The 20,887-nt window shown below is 46.4% G+C and overlaps 1 protein-coding gene across 4 annotated transcripts in view; it reads left to right on the forward strand.

Annotated features, from left to right (window-relative positions):
- LOC137422897 (tyrosine-protein kinase Fyn) overlaps window positions 1-20,887 on the forward strand; it is a 66,640-nt gene that overhangs the window by 7,224 nt on the left and 38,529 nt on the right. Inside the window, exons 2-3 of one of the 4 annotated variants that reach the window (XM_078774947.1) lie at window positions 10,374-10,516; window positions 12,399-12,665. In XM_078774947.1, the coding sequence (XP_078631073.1) occupies window positions 10,405-10,516; window positions 12,399-12,665 (379 nt within the window). In that variant the 5' untranslated portion in view covers window positions 10,374-10,404. Of the gene's footprint in view, window positions 1-10,373; window positions 10,517-11,599; window positions 12,300-12,398; window positions 12,666-20,887 lie in introns of those variants that run through there. The other 3 variants (XM_078774948.1, XM_078774949.1, XM_068109540.2) reach the window with 3 other exon arrangements.

Genomic DNA, 20,887 nt, shown 5'->3' on the forward strand with positions numbered 1-20,887 from the left:
TGTGCATCTTCCTCCATGTATGTTGTCCTTTCATATGATGTTTTAATGAGATACTTTTGCAAATGATGAGATTAGGTTTGATATTAAATTTATCACGAAGTTCTGCATCCTCCACCCAATTGGCAGTCACACAAACGTTTTTGAATGAGGCGTGGAAGTCTGTCCTGTTCCATGTGAGGCAATTTATTTTCCCTTTGTTTATGCTGTCAGCTATGAGAAAGTGTGCTTGTGATTTACTTGTTGCCTTTGGAAGTGAATTAGGTGGTACTTTTTTTCTTGTTGATTGTCGATCCATTAAGTTATCTCATGCATAATACGATTATGAATGGCGAAGCTCCACTAAAGGTCCCTTGATTCAAAGGTACCTACTGTTACTGCTTACACGTGGCTGCTGCTGTAAGCCAGCCTGTCTTTGTGCGTCCACCACAAATGTCTACGAAAAATGTTACCAGTTACCCATTGGTGTTCCTGAAAGCTACCTCATGCTGCAGAGTTCACTACATATATCTATGAAGAATGTTAAGGATTACTCACATCTGCTCCAGAAAGCTAGTTCCTGCTGCGGAGTTCACAAGGAATATCTATGAAGAATGTTATGGATTACTCACATCTGATCCAGAAAAGTAGACAATGCTGTGGACGTCACCACAAATATCGATGAAAAATGTTATGAATTACTAACATCTGATCCAGAAAAGTAGACCATGCTGCGGAGGTCACTACAAATACACTACATGACCAAAAGTATGCAGACACCCCTTCTAATTAGTGGATTTGGCTGTTTCAGCCACACCCATTGCTGACGGTTATATATAATCAAGCACACACCCATGTAATCTCAAGAGATAAACTTTGGCAGTAGAACGAGCCGTACTGAAGAGCTCGGTGACTTTCAACGTGGCACCATCATAGGATGCCACCTTTCCAACAAGTCAGTGAGTCAAATTTCTGCCCTGCTGGAGCTGTCTCGGTCAAATGTAAGTGCTGTTCTTGTGACGTGGCAATGTCGAGGAGCAACAACAGCTCATCCACGAAGTGTTAGGCCACACAAGCTCACAGAGCGGGACTGCCAAGTGCTGAAGCACGTAAAAATCGTCTGTCCTCAGTTGCAACACTCACTACCGAGTTCCAAACTGCCTCTGGAAGCAACGAAGCACAACAACTGTTCGTCGGGAGCTTCATGAAATGGGTTTCCATGGCCGAGCAGCCGCACACAAGCCTAAGATCACCATGCGCAATGCCAAGCGTCAGCTGGAGTGGTGTAAAGCTCGCCGCCATTGGTCTCTGGAGCAGTGGAAACTCGTTCTCTGGAGTGATGAATCGTGCTTCACCATCTGGCTGTCCGATGGACGAATCTGTGTTTGGCGGATGCCAGGTGAACGCGACCTGCCCGAATGCATAGTGCCTTCTGTAAAATTTGGTGGAGGAGGAATAATGGTCAGGGGCTGTTTTTCATGGTTCGGGCTAGGCCCCTTAGTTCCAGTGAAGGGAAATCTTAACGCTACAGCATACAATGATATTCTAGATTATTGTGTGCTTCCAACTTTGTAGCAACAGTTTGGGGAAGGCCCTTTCCTGTTTCAGCATGACAATGCCCTCGTGCACAAAGCGAGGTCCATACAGAAATGGTTTGTCAAGATCGGTGTGGAAGAACTTGACTGGCCTGCACAGAGCCCTGACCTCAACCCCATCGAACACCTTTGGAATGAATTGTAACGCCGACTGTGAGCCAGGCATAATCGCCCAACATCGGTGCCCGACCTCACTAATGCTCTTGGGACTGAATGGAAGCAAATCCCTGCAGCAATGTTCCAACATCTTGTGGAAAACCTTTCCAGATAAGTGAAAGAAGAAACTAGAAGAGTTGAGGCTGTTATAGTAGCAAAGGGGGGACCAACTCCATATTAATGCCCATGATTTTGGAACGAGATGTGAGATGTGTGATGTTCGGGTGTCCACATATTTTTGGTCATGTCGTGTATGTGTGAAAATGTTATGGATTACTTGCATCTGATCCAGAAAAGTAGACCGTGCTGTGGAGCTCAATACAAATATCGATGAGAAATGTTATGGATTACTCACATCTGATCCAGAAAAGTAGTCCTTGCTGCGGAGCTCACTACAAATATTGATGAGAAATGTTATGGATTACTCACATCTGATCCAGAAAAGTAGTCTGTGCTGCGGAGCTCACGACAAATATTGATGAGAAATGTTATGGATTACTCGCATCTGATCCAGAAAAGTAGTCTGTGCTGCGGAGCTCACTACAAATATCTATGAAAGATGTTATGGATTACTCACATCTGATCCAGAAACATAGTCCGTGATGTGGGCTCACTACAAATGTGTATGAAAATTGTTATGGATTACTCACGGCTGATCCAGAAAAGTAGTCTGTGCTGCAGAGCTCACCACAAGTATCTATGAAAAATATTACGGTTTATCAACGATTGCTTTCAAAAACTCTCCCATGCTGCATGTTATGGATAATACTAACAATACTTTTGTCATTTATCCTTGTCACCTCCACCACCAAACAACAACAACACAACAACATGCATTTTAAAGGCCATTTTCCCTGCTAGAGCGGGGGTTAGCCTTGCGGTCCCCATGACAATCTTCTCCTCCACCACCTCCACCACCTCCTCCACCATGACAACGACACCTCCACCACCAAAGGTGGACGGAAGTTCTGTTTTCACCCCTGTCTGTCCCTGTCTGTCTCTGTCCTCTCTCTCTGTCCTCTCTCTCTCTGTCTCTGTCTCTCTGTCTGTCTGAGCAGGATATCTCAAAAGGTTATGGACGTGTTATGCTAAAACCTAATGGGCGAATTGGTTCGGTGACAACAAGTTGATTGGATTTTGGGGCCCAGATGCAGATCCGGCCTATTGGTGGGATACAAAATGTAAACTGTTTGGCCAGGTGGAGGTATGCGCTCTAGTTTATTACTTTGTTTCCGTATCCGATTACCTGTCCATCCTCTTTCTCTTTGAGTAAGTATATTTGAACCTTTAATGCTTGTTGGATTTTAATAACTTGTTTTTTTAAAGCATTGGCATTAGAGTTCATTTCAAACCATCATTATTTTCCTTTTCTTGCTATTTTCTCCCCACATTCAGTATTTGTGCACGAGAAACTGTGATTTGGAAAGCAATACGTTCACGTATATTTGAAATTGTCTGTGTCATCTCCGCTGGGAATGATTATGTTTACGAAAATGATATACAGAAACATTTTTCACAGATATTCGTATTGAGCTCCACAGCATGGCCGAGCTTTTGAGTGCAGCCACGGGTAATCTAAAACTTTTCAGAGATATAATGCCGAGTGAGCTCCACAGCACGGCCCGGTCATCATCGTCATCAGGCAGGACTGTGTCGAGGTATCAACTTGCCTCTGAGAACTGTCTAGTCTGGATTCTATTCCTGACCTGGTTATACACTCGTGTTGGAGCTTCACAGGCAGGGCATTGCATAGCAAAGTTTATCGTCCCCCAGATGCATATTAAGCTGGTTTTCCCTTCTGCAAGCATTGGTCGGTGGATGTTAAAACAATCCTGCATTGTCTTATGCCAAAAGTGGCCGAATTAGTGCCGGCACCGTGAACAAATTCCTTTCCACCTTAAGGCGAATGTCAGGCCTGGCCAGCCACCTCGTGGAAGACGTGGACCAATCGACCTCCTCCGCAGACCCCACAACAAGATGGGTTAGCTGTGGCCATTCAACATGGTGGTGGCAGTGGTCCATACAGTTGTCACGTTGTGCTGAACTGCATTGCTGACTTTTCCTGTCGCATTTTCTTTCAGCTCTTGTGGATAATCCCCCATTGTGAGACCGTGACTTACTCTGCCGGCATGTGGGTATGAGTGTCCTCCCAAGCATTACCCCACGAGCCCAATCTACGTGCGGTATTTCAAGCTTGCACACTATGCGCCCTGGTAGACTCGTGAAAAGGGCACTTGGACTCCTTTACTCCGTGATTCCAGTGTAGCCACACACTTGCTCGAGATAGACACCACAAAGCGAACATTTGACCCTATCGTCCTAACCACAATTTCCAGAACCACAATGGGAGCGTGGCCGATAATGCAGGGTGACCAGATCGAATAATTTTAAACTTTCACAGGTAAGCATTATCTGCAGTGTTTCTGTGAATGGTTTGTGTTTTTTTGAGAATAATTGTGAATGTTAACGCAGGATGTTAACCGACCAATGTACACTGTGATCCTTGCCCCGACATGTTTCTCGATTGTAATAATGCTGACGCGACTGCAGCTTGCACAGACTTCCATGATGCTGCTCCTCGCACTTTGGCGGCAGTAAGGGTTATTGGCAGTAACCCTCGTTTTAAGACCTTGTTGCTTTGTACCTGCTGCAAAATCTCCACCCAGCATGTCCTATTGAACAGTTGGTGGTTGAACTATCAGTTGAACCGATGCCAAGCCAGTACTTGTGAACTGTTTTGCAGGAAGCGGTTCCTGCAAAGGCCCAGCTCGTGTTGCTGTGAAGGCCCCGCGTCCAGAATGACTGGATTTTTATTTATTTATTTGGTGCCGGGAATTCAGTGGGTGTTGCGCTAGTTGAGAATTTGATTGCTTATCGCTTGCCATTCACTACCTGTTCTTCAGAGAGGCAGAGACCCCGGTCCCGTCCTTGTGCGGAAGTTTCAGCATGCATGTGAGGAGTCTTTAAAATATTTTTGCCATTTAAGACCGTCTATCGGTGGCAATGTGAAATGCATTTAATCGTCACTAATTGCAATATTGCATGAAGTTGTGTTGAAGCCGAGTCTATGGGCCTATCGTTTTCCCATCGCAAACAGGTCGGTGGTCTCTGTCTTCTACCACCTCCTTTCTGGTCTTGCACTCTCTGATCTTTTCCGTGCTCTGTCCCTCCACCTCCTCCAGGTTCTTGCGGGGGCACAAGGTCTGCCATCAACTCCCTTCTGGTGAAACTATTCTTTCCTCCCACTCCCCCCTCGTGAAACCAACTTCCATATTCTCTTCAATCCCATTCTTACCTCCAGATCTTGAAGTCATCTGTTCACCACCATCTCAGATGATCATCCATCCAAAGCCATGATCTTTTCTACGCCCCCCCCCCCCCACTACCCCCTCCCCAAGCCCACCTCATTCCAAATTTCCTGTTTTTTTTCTCCTTGGAGTTTGCTTCTGTATCCATATTGTCCACCCGATGCATCTTCCTCTACCCCTCATTCCGACCCACACTTTATTTGTTAGTGTCCCTCTCGTCTACCCTTCAGCCCTTCAACCCTGCCATTGCTGTTTCCCTGCTCTTTCTGCTGTTCTTTTTGTTTTTCGTAGTCTTGATCCATTCAGTGTTCTAGCTCTTTCACGAGCCTCGACTTTGTATTTATTTAAATAAATTAAAAAAAAGTTTTTTAGAATATGGACAAACGTTGTTTGAGGGATTTGTACCTTGGTTCACCTGCACCATGATTCAAGAGCCAAGAACACCACCAGTCTACCAAGCCAGTGTAATTGATGCCCTCTTCGAGTTTTTATGCCTCCGCCCCGAAGGTGGCCGGAGGCATTATGTTTTCAGGTTGCCCGTCTGTCCGTCCGGGCTAAACCTCGTTTTTCTCAGCAACCACATGTCCAATTGAGATGGAACTTTCAGGGTAGGAGTGACCCCCATGCAGAATGTTTTTATGATAATTGTGATATCATAGGTCACATGGTATGGCAGCCACAGCCACAGCCACATAATGAATGTTATTTTTACCTCCGCCTCCGAAGGTGGGCGGCGGTTATGTTCTCACCCTGTTTGTCTATGTTTGTCCGTGTGAACAGGATATCTGAAAAATGTGGACAGATTTGGATGACATTTCGTGGGTATGTTGGGTGTGTGACAAGGAAGAGCTTCTTTTTTTTTTTTTTGTATACTGAATCGAGGCTCGTGAAAGAGCTAACATTTACTTCACAAACAAATCAACCAGACAAACAAAATATATAAAAAGAGGGAGCGGAAAACAAGATGGGGAGAGAAGGGGAAGCACACAAACACAACATTTGAGAGCAGGGAGATGTGTGGAAGGGAGAGGGCTTGGGGGGAGGAGGCGTGGGAGGGGGGGGGGGGGAGAGAGAAGTATAAAACACAAGGACACCAAGGACTTCCAGAACAGAAGTTGGTATTTCAAAAAAGTGGAATTGGGGTGAAATTAGCGGGGGTAGAAAAGATCAAGGTTTTGGATGGGGGAAGATAAGAGATGGTGGTGAACAGCTGTTTTAAGGACCTGGAGGGTGGAGTGGGATTGAAGAGAGTGAGGGAGTTTGTTCCAGAGGCGGGAGGAATGAAGGAGTGAAGGAGTGAAGGTGAGCAGAGAGTCTTGATTTTGGCAGTTTGACCATAAGAGGGTTGCAGGCAGATCTTGTGCGACCTGTAGGAATATTTGCGGGACAGAGCCCAGAGAGAGCTTGGGGGGGGGGGGGCAAGGCCAGAGAGGAGTCGGTAGAAGACGGAAAGACCACCAACCTGCCTGCGGTGAGTGAGTGAGAGAGGCCCTTGGAGTTAGCTTCATCGTGGGAGATTCCAATGATTCTGAATGCTTTGATTTCAACAGCGTGAAGACGAGCTAGGTGTGAGGCAGGAGCACCAGCCCAGAGGGGAGAGCAGTATTCCATTGAGCTGCGGATGAAAGCCTTGTATGTGGTGAGGAGCTCAGGTGTGCCAAGGAAGGACTTCGCACGACGGAGGATGCCCAGTCGGCGACTGGCTTTGGAGGCCAGATTTGAAATGTGGTTTTCCCAGGAAAGATCATGGCAGATAGTGAGACCCAAAAGCTTGAGTGACAGAACTTCTTGGAGAGGATTATTCAGAAAGTGGATGGGAGGGTTGTACAGTCGGTCTTTTCGGAGAGACATCGTAAGAGTGTGAGATTTGTCAGGATTGAAAGACATGTTCCACTTGTTTGCCCAGTCTGTGATTTTGTCCAGGTCTGCAGAGAGTGAGGAGGCTGCAGACTGCCGATCTGAGGGATGAAGAATGGAGCGACAGAGAGTAGAGTCATCAGCAAAGAGATACAGAGGATTTTCAAGAGAGTCAGAGAGATCATTGATGAAGACAAGAAAAAGCACAGGGCCCAGAACACTGCCTTGTGGAACTCCAGCCTGAACAGGAAGAGGAGATGAGAGAAACCCATTCAGGGCCACACGTTGACTACGACTAGAGAGGAAGTCCGCCAGCCATGCGTGGAGATTTCCATGGATACCAAAAGAGGAGAGTTTGGTGAGCAGAGCGGGGTGCCAGACCGTATCGAAGGCACGTGATATGTCAAGGGAGACTGCTCTAATTTCCTGTTTGGCATTGAGGACCTCCATCCATTGTTGAGAAAGCAGAAGCAGCATGTCCAGAGTAGAGTGTCCAGGTCTGAAACCAAATTGATGATCAGAGATCAAGCCATTGGAGAAGAGGAAAGATTTCATATCTGAAGCAATGATGGATTCCATGACTTTGCTGATAATTGGGAGAAGGCTGATTGGTCTGTAGTTGCTGGGATCTGTTTTTGCACCTTTTTTGTGCAAAGCGGTGATGTTGGCAGATTTCCAAGCAGATGGAAGATGACCTTGAGCAAAAGAGAGGGTGAAGAGAACAGAGAGAGGAAGTGAAAGAGCGGAAGAACAGGATTTTAGGACCCGTGGGCTGATGCCGTCAGGTCCAGTTGCAGAATCCGAGTCGAGGGTTGACAGAAACTTTTCCACCTTGTCAGGAGGAAAGGGCACAGAGTCCAGGAGCAGCTGGGTACGACTGGGTACGATGGGTACAGAGAGGGATGGGTTTGGGACACAAGATTTAGAGGCAAACACAGAGTTGAGGCATTCAGCTTTTTCACGTGCGGAGTCAGCCGTGTGGCCGTTTGAGGTGAGGGAGGGGATGGAGGGGGAACAAACACCAGAAACAGATTTGACCAGACGCCACCAGGATTTGGAAGAGGGAGACAGATAAGAGAGTTCGGTCTTGAGAACGGTGAGATATTGTTTCCTGGCTCTCCTGAGGGTGGACACACACTTGTTTCGGGCTTTGTGAAAGGAAATGAGATTTCCTTCCGTTGGATTTGCTTTCCAGGAGACAAAAGCAAGTTGTTTCAGGGCAACATCCTCACCACAAGATTCCGTGTACCATAGACGGGAGGAAGGGTATGACAACTGAAGACGAGATGGGATAAATCTGTGCATGAGAGAGAGAGCAATTTACTTTGAAAGAATTCCCAGGATGAGTTGATGTCAGAGGCGGTAGAGATGGGAGACCAGTCCAGATGATTGATGGCTGCTTGAAGACCGTGCCAGTTGGCCTGAGTGAAATGCCAGACTCGTCGACGCTGAGGAGGCTCTCTGAGAATGGTCAGAGAGATGTCCACTTTGACAAGCACATGATCAGATGAGCCGATTGGAGCAGAAGAAGAGCAGCAGACATTTTCAGGGAAGTTTGTCATAACCAAATCCAGAAGAGAAGATGCTCCGTTGACTGAGATCCGGGTCGGGAAGTTGACAGATTGTGTCAGTCCCAGTGAGTCGCAGAAGTCCTTTGCTGAAGAGCCATGGCTGGTGAGAGAGGTACCCACACCCAGCCAACTGGCATGGTGACAATTGAAATCACCACATATGAGGAAGAGAGAGTTGGGATGGGTAGATATAAGTTGGTCCATATTATCAGACAGCGAGATGTAGATGGAGTCATCGCTGTTTGGTGGACGGTACAACACACATATGAACAAAAGGTGGGAGCGAAGGGGAAGCCGTAGCCAAAGGTATTCCTGGGGGTGAGGTGGAGAGAGGGCAGTGGAGGGCGAGTGACGAAGAGTTTTTTTATAAAGATAGCAACCCCACCTCCAGGACGAGGCTCAGGTCTATCATACCGGAGGAGGGAGTAACCTGGGAGAGATACCAAGGCATCAGAGACATCATGAAGGAGGAAAGTTTCTGTTAAGCAGATCACATCTGGTTTGTCAGAAGCAACCTGTATGGAGAGGTCAGTCAAGTTTCAGCGAAGGCCCTGGATGTTTGAGGTCCATACCGTTAATGAAGAGGAAGGGGGAGCATCGGGTCCAGAACAGGGGGGGGGGGGGGAGGGGTTGTTGCCTCACCTCACAGGGGGTTGTTGTTGCCATAGCCTCACCACAAGATTCCGTGTACCATGGACGGGAGGAAGGGTATGACAACAGAAGACAAAAGAAAGAATAAAGAGATGATTCAATTTTGGTGAAGATCCAAATCTGGATAATATAATTTATAGCCTGCACTCCACATCATAAAGTTTGGTGCAAGCATTCAGGGTGAAACACACCTCAGCTTCTGTACTTATTGGTAATTAAGGCACCGCTGCTCGGGTCGGCCATTAAGTTGTACAATGATTATTTGCACGTCACCCAGTGTAGACATTTGCCATTTGCCAGAAGCCTGGTGTTGGCTTAGCGGTTATGGTGCCGGCTTGGGATCCTGGGATCCTGGGTTCGAATCCTGGTCAGTCGCTGAATTAACACCAGGGGGGTTGACTCAGCCTGTCATCCTTCTGATGTCGGCAAATTGAGTACCAGTTCACTGGTAATTCCCTGTGTGTCGCAAGAGGCGACTAACAGGGTTGGCGGCAGGAAAAGCATCCGGCCATAAAACATTGCTTCAAAAAAGGGGACCACGGTGCCTGAAAAAGGCCAACCCCTGCCCTGCGGGGAAAAATGGCCTCCAAAAGGTGTTTTTTTTTTACCCAGTGTGGACATTGGCCTCCACACTTTAGCTGTGCAGGAACCGGTTTGCAAGTGAAGAATTTGTTTCCTAAGCCTGCACTTTGGGTCTGCCTGTCTGTCTCTGTTTGTCCGCAAAGAATAAATATGATTTTCTCTGCAACCATTGGTCTGATTGACAGGAAATTTACACCATAGATGGCCTCCTCCTGTATAAATTTTTTTTAATGATAATTATGATGTCATAGGTCACGTGGTATGGGCGCCATCTTGGAAAAACCGAAAAAAATTGCACCTCCATATCTCTGAAAGCACTGTGCAGAAAAAAATTTGAGACGGCTCATTGTAAAGAACTCTCCATGGGGAATAACATATGTTGTTGTCATAAGTGCCTGCATTATGACGTCATAATTCGGCAAGTACAAAACTTTATCCAATCAAGATGAAATTTCTTGAGCGTCATCTGTGGATAAATTGGTGGAGAAAAAAATATTATATCGGTCATGTGTTTCGGCCGCCATATTTGTTTTAACACAAAAGTCTTAAAAACCACAAAAAACATGTCTTGGCGAGGGTCTGCAATCATTGCTCTTTCTTGTTCTATTGGTTCACGAGTTATCAAGTGACCACTATATTCGTCATGTGTATGCGTCTGTGTGTGTGTCTGTCTGCAGCATAACTACCCGATGATATCATCCGATCTTGATGAAACTTGGGTGGGAGGTTGACATCATGATCGAGTTGTGTCCTGCCTCGAGTGGGCGTATTGCGCCCATTGTGGGCGGAGCCACGCCCGAAAAAGATGTCTTTTTAGGGGGTAATCGATTTCAAGCTACATCTTCTCCGAGGGGTTTGGTGGAATCTGACAGGGGTTTCGATATTTGGTGAGGCGAATGTCATGTGTCTAGCCCCACAGAGCTCGATCTTTCATTTTTCATTTTTAAAATTTTATTTAAAAATTTTTTTTTTTTAAATTCATTTTTCACCGCATTTTCGGTATTGTGAAGCTAACTAACCTCATAACTGATTATACATTATTTTCTATCTCATTTGAAGGTCAGTAACCTTCGTTTTGACATTTCCGGGCCTGTTTCGGTTATAGTCCTTCCTTTGTCATTGAATACCGCTCGCTCGTCAACAATTGTTGTCTCCTGACTTGTCTTTTTTATGGTTGTTTTGTTATTCAAAACACATTTTTTAAGTTTTGTGTTTTTTGGTTCATGAGTTATCAAACAGAGTGACCACTATATTCGTCATGGGTGTGTGTGTGTCTGTCTGTCCGCAGCATAACTACCCGATGATATCATCCGATCTTGATGAAACTTGGTTGGGAGGTTGATATCATGATCTCGTTGTGTCCTGCCTAGAGTGGGCGTATTGCGCCCATTGTGGGCGGAGCCACGCCCGAAAAAGATGTATTTTTAGGGGGTAATCGAGTTCAAGCTACATCTTCTCCGATGGAGTTGGTGGAATCTGACTGGTTTCGGTATTTGGTTAGGCCAATGTCGTGTCTCGCCCCACGGAGCTCTATTTTTCATTTTCGCCCCAACGTTTCGCACGCAGCGCATTGGGGCCTTTTGTAAATAGGCATGTACACCGCATGTCAGGGGCCGACACCTGCCACGTGGGCCCCCGACCCCCAGTCCGGGCCTGTTTCGTTTATAGTCCATCCTTTGCCATTGAATACCGCTCGCTCCTGAACCATCGTTGTCTCCTGACTTGTGTTTTTTTAAATTTTGGGGCGGTCGATGGATACACAACAGCCTCCATCGCTCCTGACAATAAAAATGACGTACAACATACAACATAATACTTTCCCTCCGTTATATATCAATATTATTATCAAGATGACAATTTTACATTTGTACGTAATGCATAAAACTTGGGGTAACAACCACGCTCGTAGTCTGTGTGATCCAGCATGAGAATGTGGTGATTTGAACACTACGTAGAACAAATGTTCCAACGCCACGGCTGACAACTTTGTCACCGTGTCCATTATTGACCCTCTTCACCGCTTTGGAAAATACAAAGAGCCTCGGATACCAATAATACACTCTCGGAGCTGATGGAATATTTATGTCGTAATGAAACACGGGATTTTTATTTTTTTTATTTTTTTTGTATACAGAGTCGAGGCTCGTGAAAGAGCTAACATCTGAGCATCTGAACACCTGATCCCACGGATTAAAATTGACCGCAAACCTCCTGATTGGTTTCCATTTGCACGGGTTCGCTGATTAAAGCGAATGGCTTGTTTTGGCCAGGTCGTCTTTGTGAACTTTGTCAAATCTCGTTGCTCAACACCGACGACTTTGATGGGGCCGGTGTGCATCTTCGAATCTAATGTGAATGGGGTGCTTGGTTTTCTCAGCCATTTCCACGTGACCCGCCGGTGGGAGCATTTGATTTGATTTTCACATCATGATGGAGTTCACGCAATTACGACCGAAGAACCGGTCTCGAAGTAGCTGTTGCTTGGGTATTCATCCACCGATGTATTTAGACCTCGCAATGGCTGTCACCGACTGATGAGTGAAGTGGGTTTTGAGTTTTGGATGATCTTCACTTTGCCAGAGAGGACGTTTCCTGTATTCAAAGTATGTCTGCCCGTAACCCCAAAATAATAGAATTGTTGAGCCAATAAGGTGGAATTTTCAATTTTTGACCGAAATGTCGATTTGCTTTTGTTTGCGCAGAATCCCTGATGGGTTGTGTGAAGAGCAAGCAGAAGGATTCTCCTGCATTGAAGTACCAGAACGATGAACGGGCAGGGGTCCTGGGCCAGGGGTCCATTGGGGGCACGTCCGGTGGGAACCGCTACGGGCCTGATCCCACGGTGCAGCAGTCACTGGGGCAGCGTTCTGCGACCACCATTCCCGACTTTAACTTCAGCTCGAACATTGCTCCGTTTGGTGGAGCCAACTCCATGGGCGTGTCGTCTCCGCAGCGGGCGCACCTCTCTGGTGAGTTGCATGTGGCGACGTCCTTTTCTTCGAGCTCGTATGTACCGACTGCATCCGAGCATTTTTCGCTGCAGTTGATAGATCTTTTCCTCTTTCCTGCCTTCTCCTAAAGCCTAACCTTTGAGTGGACGCCAATATTGTGGTGGGAAAGTGTTTTTGTTCACTGCATGTTGTGAGGTTAATGATATCGGTAGTGACCGTGCACTTACCGGCTATGTGGGTACATCGGGAACGAATACACTGCAATGAGGTCGGGCTGCTGCCCACTGCGACCTCCCACTCTCTCCGGTTTCCACATCTGAGTTCTCGTCTCCCTGAGACCTCCTTTCCTCTCCCCCATTTTCTTTTGCTACGGTCTATCTGTACATTATTGGCCTCTTGTTTCCCTTCCTCTCTTCCCCCCCGCTCGGTTATTCTTTTGATCGCTGTTCTGCTCTCTGTTTGACCCTGATGCCTGTGTATGGAAAAAGCCATTGTTATTATTTCGAGATGGAGGTGTGAAAAATAAATTAAAAACTGTCAATGGTGATAATGGTAACTCTTTACTGTGTTTATCATGGTTATACAAATGCAAGATTTAGGCTTGTGGGGTAGTGAGGTGACCGACGATGCAATGAACGACATACTTACTGATAGATGGCAACAAAACGAGGAAGGGGAATTGCAGGAAGAGGTGGAAGAGTAGTAATGTGAGGGGGACGAGGAGGAGTAATTGCCGGAATAGTAGTGATGGTTGGAGGAGGAATAATCTCCGGAGGGGGAGGAGGAGTGATTATCAGAATAGTCGTAATGGTTTGAGATGGAGGAGGGGGAGGATGAGAAGGAGGAGAGGGAACATGAGAAGAAGGAGGAGGGGGAGGATAAAAAGGATGAGAAGAAGGAGGACGGGGAGGGAGTATTAATTGCAGGGGGGGGGGGGGGGGAGTATTTAGTTGTTGGTAGTTGGAGTTGAAGGAGAATGATAATGATGGTGAGGAGTAGGAGTAGGAGGAGGAGGAGGTGGGGGAGGAATTGCAGGAAGAGGTGGAAGAGTAGTAATAGGAGGAATAGTATAGTGGTTGAAGGAGGAGGATTAGCTCTTTCACGAGCCTCGATCTCGTATACAGAAAAAAAAGAAAGAAAAAAAGAGAGGGAGGATGATGATGAGGTGGGGGAGCAATTGCGGAAAGAGGTGGAAGCGTAGTAATGTATGGGGGAGGTGATGGAGTCGTAGAGGGAGGAGGAGTAATAGCCAGAGTGTGAGGAGAGTGATTGTCAGAATTGTAGTCGTGGTTGGAGGAGGAACTTGTTTGAGGTGGAAGAGTAGTAATAGGAGGACGACGAGGGATTGAAGAATGAGTCGTAGGGGAAGGAAGAGTAATAGCTGGGGACGGAGGAGGAACAATAGTTGGAATAATAGGGGGAGGAGAAGGAGGAGTAATCCGAATGGAGGAGGAGGGGGGATGAGGAAGAGGAAGAGTAAGATGGGGTGGGGGAGGAATTTGTAGGAGGAGGTGGAAGAGTAGTAATAGGAGGAGGAGGAAAAGGGTGAGGAGGCAGCGGGATTGTAGGATGAGTCGTAGGGGAGGAGGTGTAATAGCAGGCGAGGGAGGAGGAGCAATAGTTGGAATCGTGGTATAGTAGTATTGGTTGGAGCAGGAGGAGGACTTGCAGGAGGAGTCTGAGTGGAGGAGGAGGGGGAGGAGGAGGAGGAGGAGTAGTGGTAGTAGTGGTGGTGGTGGTGGTGGTAGTAGTGGTAGTAGTATAGGTAGTAGTATAGCTTGACCCAGAGGTACATGGCTGTGCAGATGTCGTCACAGCGAGGCCGGGCGACCTATGGCTGTCGGTGTCAAGGCCGGGGCCGCACGTGGCAAGTGCATTACTTGAAGGCTGATGTGCATTCAAACCGCTTTAGTCCTCTGTATCGCATCTGTAATGGTCAGGCTGGATTTCCTCGAGGTGCACACACTCACCTCTGTTGTCTACCCTGGTTTCACATCCTGGCCCAGGTATAAACTGTGTCATCCTGTTGTCCTCATCGGTCGAGTGAGACATCGGTGTGTGTGCCGTCCTTCAGATGGACGTTATGCTGGTTGTCCTGCTTTGTTGCCAGCATTAGTTGGACGTTTTAAAATCACACGATGTCCTTCGCGAAGAGTATGTGAGCAATCACCAACACACCAATTCCAAATTCCTGCTCTTACCTACAGAGGGCACTGATTGCATCAGTGGCACAGCTGCGCTCCCAGCAATGATGCAACCAGCAGCCATGTGCTGCTTATCCAATTTGTGGAATGATTGCTTGGAGCATTTTTGTCTCCATGCAGTCTTGTAATAAGTGGTCCAGTCGAGGTAATGACAAAGCTTCCTCATGTGAAACTTGTACTTATCACAGCTGCTTAGTCTGACTGTTTTCTACAAAGGATTTTGTACAATGACAGTCGTGCGTACGTTTGATAACGGCACTTTGTTTCATTCTTGGTGTTTCTGTTCCAGATGTTGCTGTCCGCGTTTTCTACCCAGCGCATGCAAAGCGAAAAGCGGGGTTAAGCAATTGGTTCACTTAAGTCTGTCCGTCCATCCGTCTGTCCATTCATTTGTCTGTGCATCTGTCCGTCCGTCAGTCTGTCCATCCCTCTGTCGATTGTGCATCTGTCGTACAGTCTGGCTGTCCATCTGTCTGTCCATTTGTCTGTCCATTTGTGTCTGTCCATTTGTGTCTGTCCATTTGTGTCTGTCCATTTGTGTCTGTCCATTTGTCTGTCCATTTGTGTCTGTCCGTTTGTGTCTGTCCGTTTGTGTCTGTCCGTTTGTGTCTGTCCGTTTGTGTCTGTCCGTTTGTGTCTGTCCGTTTGTGTCTGTCCGTCTGTGTCTCAATGTCCGTCTGTCTCAATGTCCGTCTGTCTCAATGTCCGTCTGTGTCTCAATGTCCTTCTCTGTCTTGTCATTTCATGATCTCATTTCATTTCATGAGGAATAAATTATTTAAATCGAATGTTATATTTTGAACACAAATCGGAACATGAATAGGAAGATGAGTCTTTTGTTTCGTCATTCCTTGGCTCAGAATTCGTCCGGATCATGCATGCTCAGCGGAGTGAGATAATTTTCTAACTCTGTCTGCTTGCCTGGCAATCAAACAAAATTGATAATCATTGCAAAGAGGAAACTTGCTGTTTTTAAGAACGTTGTAATGGACACTTTTTAAATGCATGGGCTGGGGCTCGTAATAGATCTGACACGCACAGACAGATGCACAGACGCAGACAGTCACGCAGACGCAGACGCAGAGGCAGATGCGGGCAGAGGCATGCAGACGCGCGGGCAGAGGCACAGGCACAGGCATGGTCAGAGGCACGGGCAGAGGCATGGGCAGAGGCACAGGCATGCAGACGCGCGGGCAGAGGCACAGGCATGGGCACGGGCATGGGCAGAGGCACAGGCATGCAGACGCATGTAGACGCGCGGGCACAGGCACGGGCAGAGGCACGGGCACGGGCATGGGCAGAGGCACAGGCATGCAGACGCATGCAGACGCGCGGGCAGAGGCACAGGCAGACTCACAGACGCACAGGCGCAGCCAGTGTGAAAACTCCTGAACCCTCAACATGGTGCTCTGTACTTTGTGCAAATGTATAACATCGTACTTGTTGATTATGGCTATTTTGCAAACTGCTCGTGTTATAAAAAATGGGCCAATCATGTCTTGGGCTTTGTCTGTTTGCCCGTGTAGGGCTTGCGTCATGCCAAGGTGTGCACGTCCACATCAGCGAAGTTTTTCCTCAAATGCCACAACTGCTGTTGAACGGCAGGTTCTCGTACTATCGAAGCACTGCCATCATGCATGGGCTTCTGTCGGTCGGGACCGCTTTTCCCCCCACTGGGAATCTTAAATGCCTTTCTGTTGCCGACTGTCTGGTCCATATGGCCGATCCTCGATCGCCACCTGCCACTGCTTTCGGTGCTTCACTGCGCGTGCTCTGGCCGTGTTTCTCGCCTTGTCCTTTGAGTTCCGCCCCTCGCCCCTCGTAACAGTCCCCTCCGATTGCCTTGGCCTGGTCTCGTTATGATTTTCTTACTCGATTGACTCGGTACCTGGAAATGCTTTCATGCCAATCTGTCTCTGCTTTTCCATCTCTACATCATCTTGGGGATTTCTAAATGGGAAAGAGAAGAATCGATTGAAACTTCTCCCATGACCAAGAATCAATAACGTGTTTCTTTTGGCAAGTCTACCCTGGTTCAAGCCTGAACTGCACTAGTGGAAAGTTTTGATCTCCTGTGCACGGGCCGAGCCCATCCATCTTTCCTTCCACGAGTGAACGTTCTTGTTCAACACGGAGAACCTTCCATTAGTCGTTCTCAAGCTGGCACTTCACTCTGCTGCTCAGTCGCACCTGCTCGTCCCTCAGCCGTTTCCTGCGGCATCTCCTTGAGGACGGCGATTACTCTCCCATGCACGTGTTGTGATTTCCCTAGGAGGAGCAAGATGCACGTAATGCATTTTTCATCATGAGCGTCCTGAATTTCGCTCGGTTTCCATTATCTTTGGCTGTAGACCAGGTGGAATTGGTGTACTTCAACGTGTGTTATGTGCTGGATGGAACGCTGTCCATCGTGTTCATGAAGGGACGTTGTACTGTCTTTGATTGGGTTCTGTCATGTCTGTGAAATGCATTATCTCGTTGTTCGTGTCCGCACTGCTGCCTTATTTGACGTGATTGACAAATTGTTTGCAACATGGACAGGAGATACGGTTGTAAACCAACAAATAACACGAATGCTTGCAAGGACATCTGGATTATCCTTTGCACAAATCAAAAGGACCAAGAACGTTGGGAAATGATGGACATATTTGTGTCCAGTAGACACTGGGCCCGGATCCCAGAGGTTGTGGGTTTAAATCCAGCTTAAGGCAGTGGAATAAGGAGATGAATTCTCATCTCTCGGCAGAAAGTCAAGGAAGTCTCACGAGAACTGCGACGTCGCTACCGGATTCTTGGTAGAATCCCGGCTCGCTCATTATTCACCTACAGGATTGGGATAATTTGGATGCCCCACCTGGTATACACTGTCTATATACGATTTCAGTCCACCATTGTTGTCTGCTCCTATTCCCTTGTCATTGCCATTTCCCTTGTCATCCTATTCTTGTCATCCTATTCCCTTGCCATTACAGCGGGTCATTCTCGATGTCTGTGGGTCCACCTTCCGCCGATACATTGCACTTTAAGGAATATATATTGACCGCAGTCCTTAGGACCTGGAGCTAGGGGTCGCGGCGTGTCGGATACCCAGGTGCTACAATCGCATGCGACAGTTGTGAGCTTCCACTTGTAAAAAAAAAGAAAACTTGGCACATTCCTGATACTCGCTCGTATTCTGTGTTCTTGGTTTGTTATAAACTCGACGTATTTCTTTCACAACCTCCTTTAAAATCGGTCGTCGTCATCGTCACAACTCCCATAACTGTGATGAGTATGAGTGACCCTTTCATTCCATTGTTGAGGCTGAGGTGGTTTACCTTTGAGTGGTTGGACATTTATAATCTGTCGATGAACTCTGTCTCTTGTCCTTCACTATACTCGTCACTTGGTTTCCTTGATCACAACCACGCCAGCCTTGCATGTCTCTTTCCAGGTTATCCTATCCACGTGAGGTCCTCCGATCTGCTCTAATCTATGTTAACCTTTATCTCACGGACTTCAATGCACCTGTGTTTTTTTTTGTTTTGGGGGGGGGGGGGGGGGGAGGTTGAGTGGCTGGCAATTGACCTCGAGTCTTGGAATTTGACCAATGGTGGAATGGTTGGAGTGTTTGTTCCGAGTCTGGGAGATCGATGGTTCAAACCCTGTCTGAGTCCAACCAAACACTAAAATGGCATGTTCTGCTTCCTTGGTATGTGCTTGGCATTCAGCATTTAAAAGCATATGAGCCTGGATAATCCCTACAAGTTTGCATCCATGAGGAGGAGGAGGAGGAGGAGGAGGAGGAGGAGGCGCAGAAAATTCCTCCTCAGGAAAATGCCCCACTGAGTATGCTGAGAAAGACGGCGCCCAGGCGCCCATTGTTGTGACGTTGCTGGTTCCTAGAGTGACCCGGAAGTGACAGCGTTCCCCCCGAGCTCAGTGACTGTGTGTGTGTGTGTGTGTGTGTGTGTGTGTGTGTGTGTGTGTGTGTGTGTGTGTGTGTGTGTGTGTGTGTGTGTGTGTGTGTGTGTGTGTGTGTGTGTGTGTGTGTGTGGGTTGGTTGGTTGGTTGGTTGGTTGCATGAGTGGGTGTGCTTTTGCATGTTTGCATGAGTGGTGCATGTTGGTAAGGGTAGGTGGTTGGTTGTGTGTGGTGTCCTTTTTTTTTTTTTTTTTTTGTTACTATTATTATTCCTTATTTTGTGTAAGTGGGTGAGGGTGTGTGTTTTTGCATGAATGAATTTTTGCATGAGGGTGTGTGTTTTTGCATGAATGAATTTTTGCATGAGTGTGTGTGTTTTTGCATGAATGAATTTTTGCATGACTGTGTGTTTTTGCATGAATGAATTTTTGCATGACTGTGTGTTTTTGCATGAATGAATTTTTGCATGAGTGTGTGTGTTTTTGCATGAATGAATTTTTGCATGAGTGTGTGTGTGTGTTTTGCATGAATGAATTTTTGCATGAGTGTGTGTGTGTTTTGCATGAATGAATTTTTGCATGACTCTGTGAGTGTGTGTTTTTGCATGACTGTGTGTTTTTGCATGAATGAATTTTTGCATGAATGAATTTTTGCATGTGTGTGTGTGTTTTTGCATGAATGAATTTTTGCATGAATGAATTTTTGCATGAATGAATTTTTGCATGAATGAATTTTTGCATGACTGTGTGTTTTTGCATGAATTAATTTTTGCATGAGTGTGTGTGTTTTTGCATGAATGAATTTTTGCATGAGTGTGTGTGTGTGTTTTGCATGAATGAATTTTTGCATGACTCTGTGAGTGTGTGTTTTTGCATGACTGTGTGTTTTTGCATGAATGAATTTTTGCATGACTGTGTGTTTTTGCATGAATGAATTTTTGCATGTGTGTGTTTTTATATGTTGAGTGGTGTATGTTGTAAGGGTAGGTGGTTGGTTGGTGTTGTGTATGTACGTGTGTGGATGTTTGTGTATGAATGATCTGGTGTGTTTTGTTGGTGAGTGGTGAAGGGTATAAAGGTGGGTGTTTGAGTGTTCCACCATGTTTGTTTGGTGCTGTGGATTCTGGATGTGGAGGTGTTGCTGTTGTAGTCTGCGTTCGCACTGGCTGGGGGTGGGGGTATGTTTGCATCCAGGTGTAGTTGCTGCACGTGGATGAGTATGTGCCCTTGCTGGCCCACTTTAGCTGACCGTATCGAGGTTGAATGAAAAATGAATGAATGATCGTTTTGAGGCCATTTTTCCCTGCCAGAGCAGGGGTTAGCCTTGCGGGCCCCATGACAATCATGGTTCCCTGTTTGAGGCAATGGTTTTTTTTTATGGCCGGATGCCCTTCCTGACGCCAACCCTTAATCGCCTCTTACTATGCACAGGGATATGGTGTACCTATTCTAAATCGGGGTACACACAGGGATCATTCATCCCAGCAAGCTGGTACTCAATTTGCCGACCTCGGAAGGATGACAGGCTGAGTCAACCCCCCTGGCGTTAATTCAGCGATCGATCGGGATTCTAACTCAGGGTCCTAGGATCCCAAGCCGGCACCCTAACCACTCAGCCAACACCAGGCTTTATCAAGGTTGAAGGGCCGAAACGGGATGATGCTGAGGACCTCAACTGAGAACCCGGTCAGTGCGGCACACTTGTGAACAGGTGTGTTTTGAACTTAGATATATACATATGTGGGTGGGCTGTTGATGCGTAATCAATGGAGGTTCCTGGTTCGAGCCCCACATTGTCAGAATTTTTTCACACTTAGCCCCTCGCAGGAATTTGATTCCTGTTTATAAAAAAAAATAAAAAATAATATATATATATATGCCCCACTATATATATGTAGTGGGGCATATATACTATATATATATATATATATATCTATATATATCTATATATATATATATATATATATATATATATATATATATATATATATATATATATATATATATATATGTTTGTGTTTATATATATGTATGTTTGTGTTTATGTATATATATATGTATGTTTGTGTTTATGTATATATATATGTATGTTTGTGTTTATGTATATATATATGTATGTTTGTGTTTATGTATA

Source organism: Myxine glutinosa, chromosome 3 (genome assembly GCF_964187855.1).
Source record: "Myxine glutinosa chromosome 3, kmMyxGlut1.1, whole genome shotgun sequence".
NCBI classification, from domain to species: Eukaryota; Metazoa; Chordata; class Myxini; order Myxiniformes; family Myxinidae; genus Myxine; species Myxine glutinosa.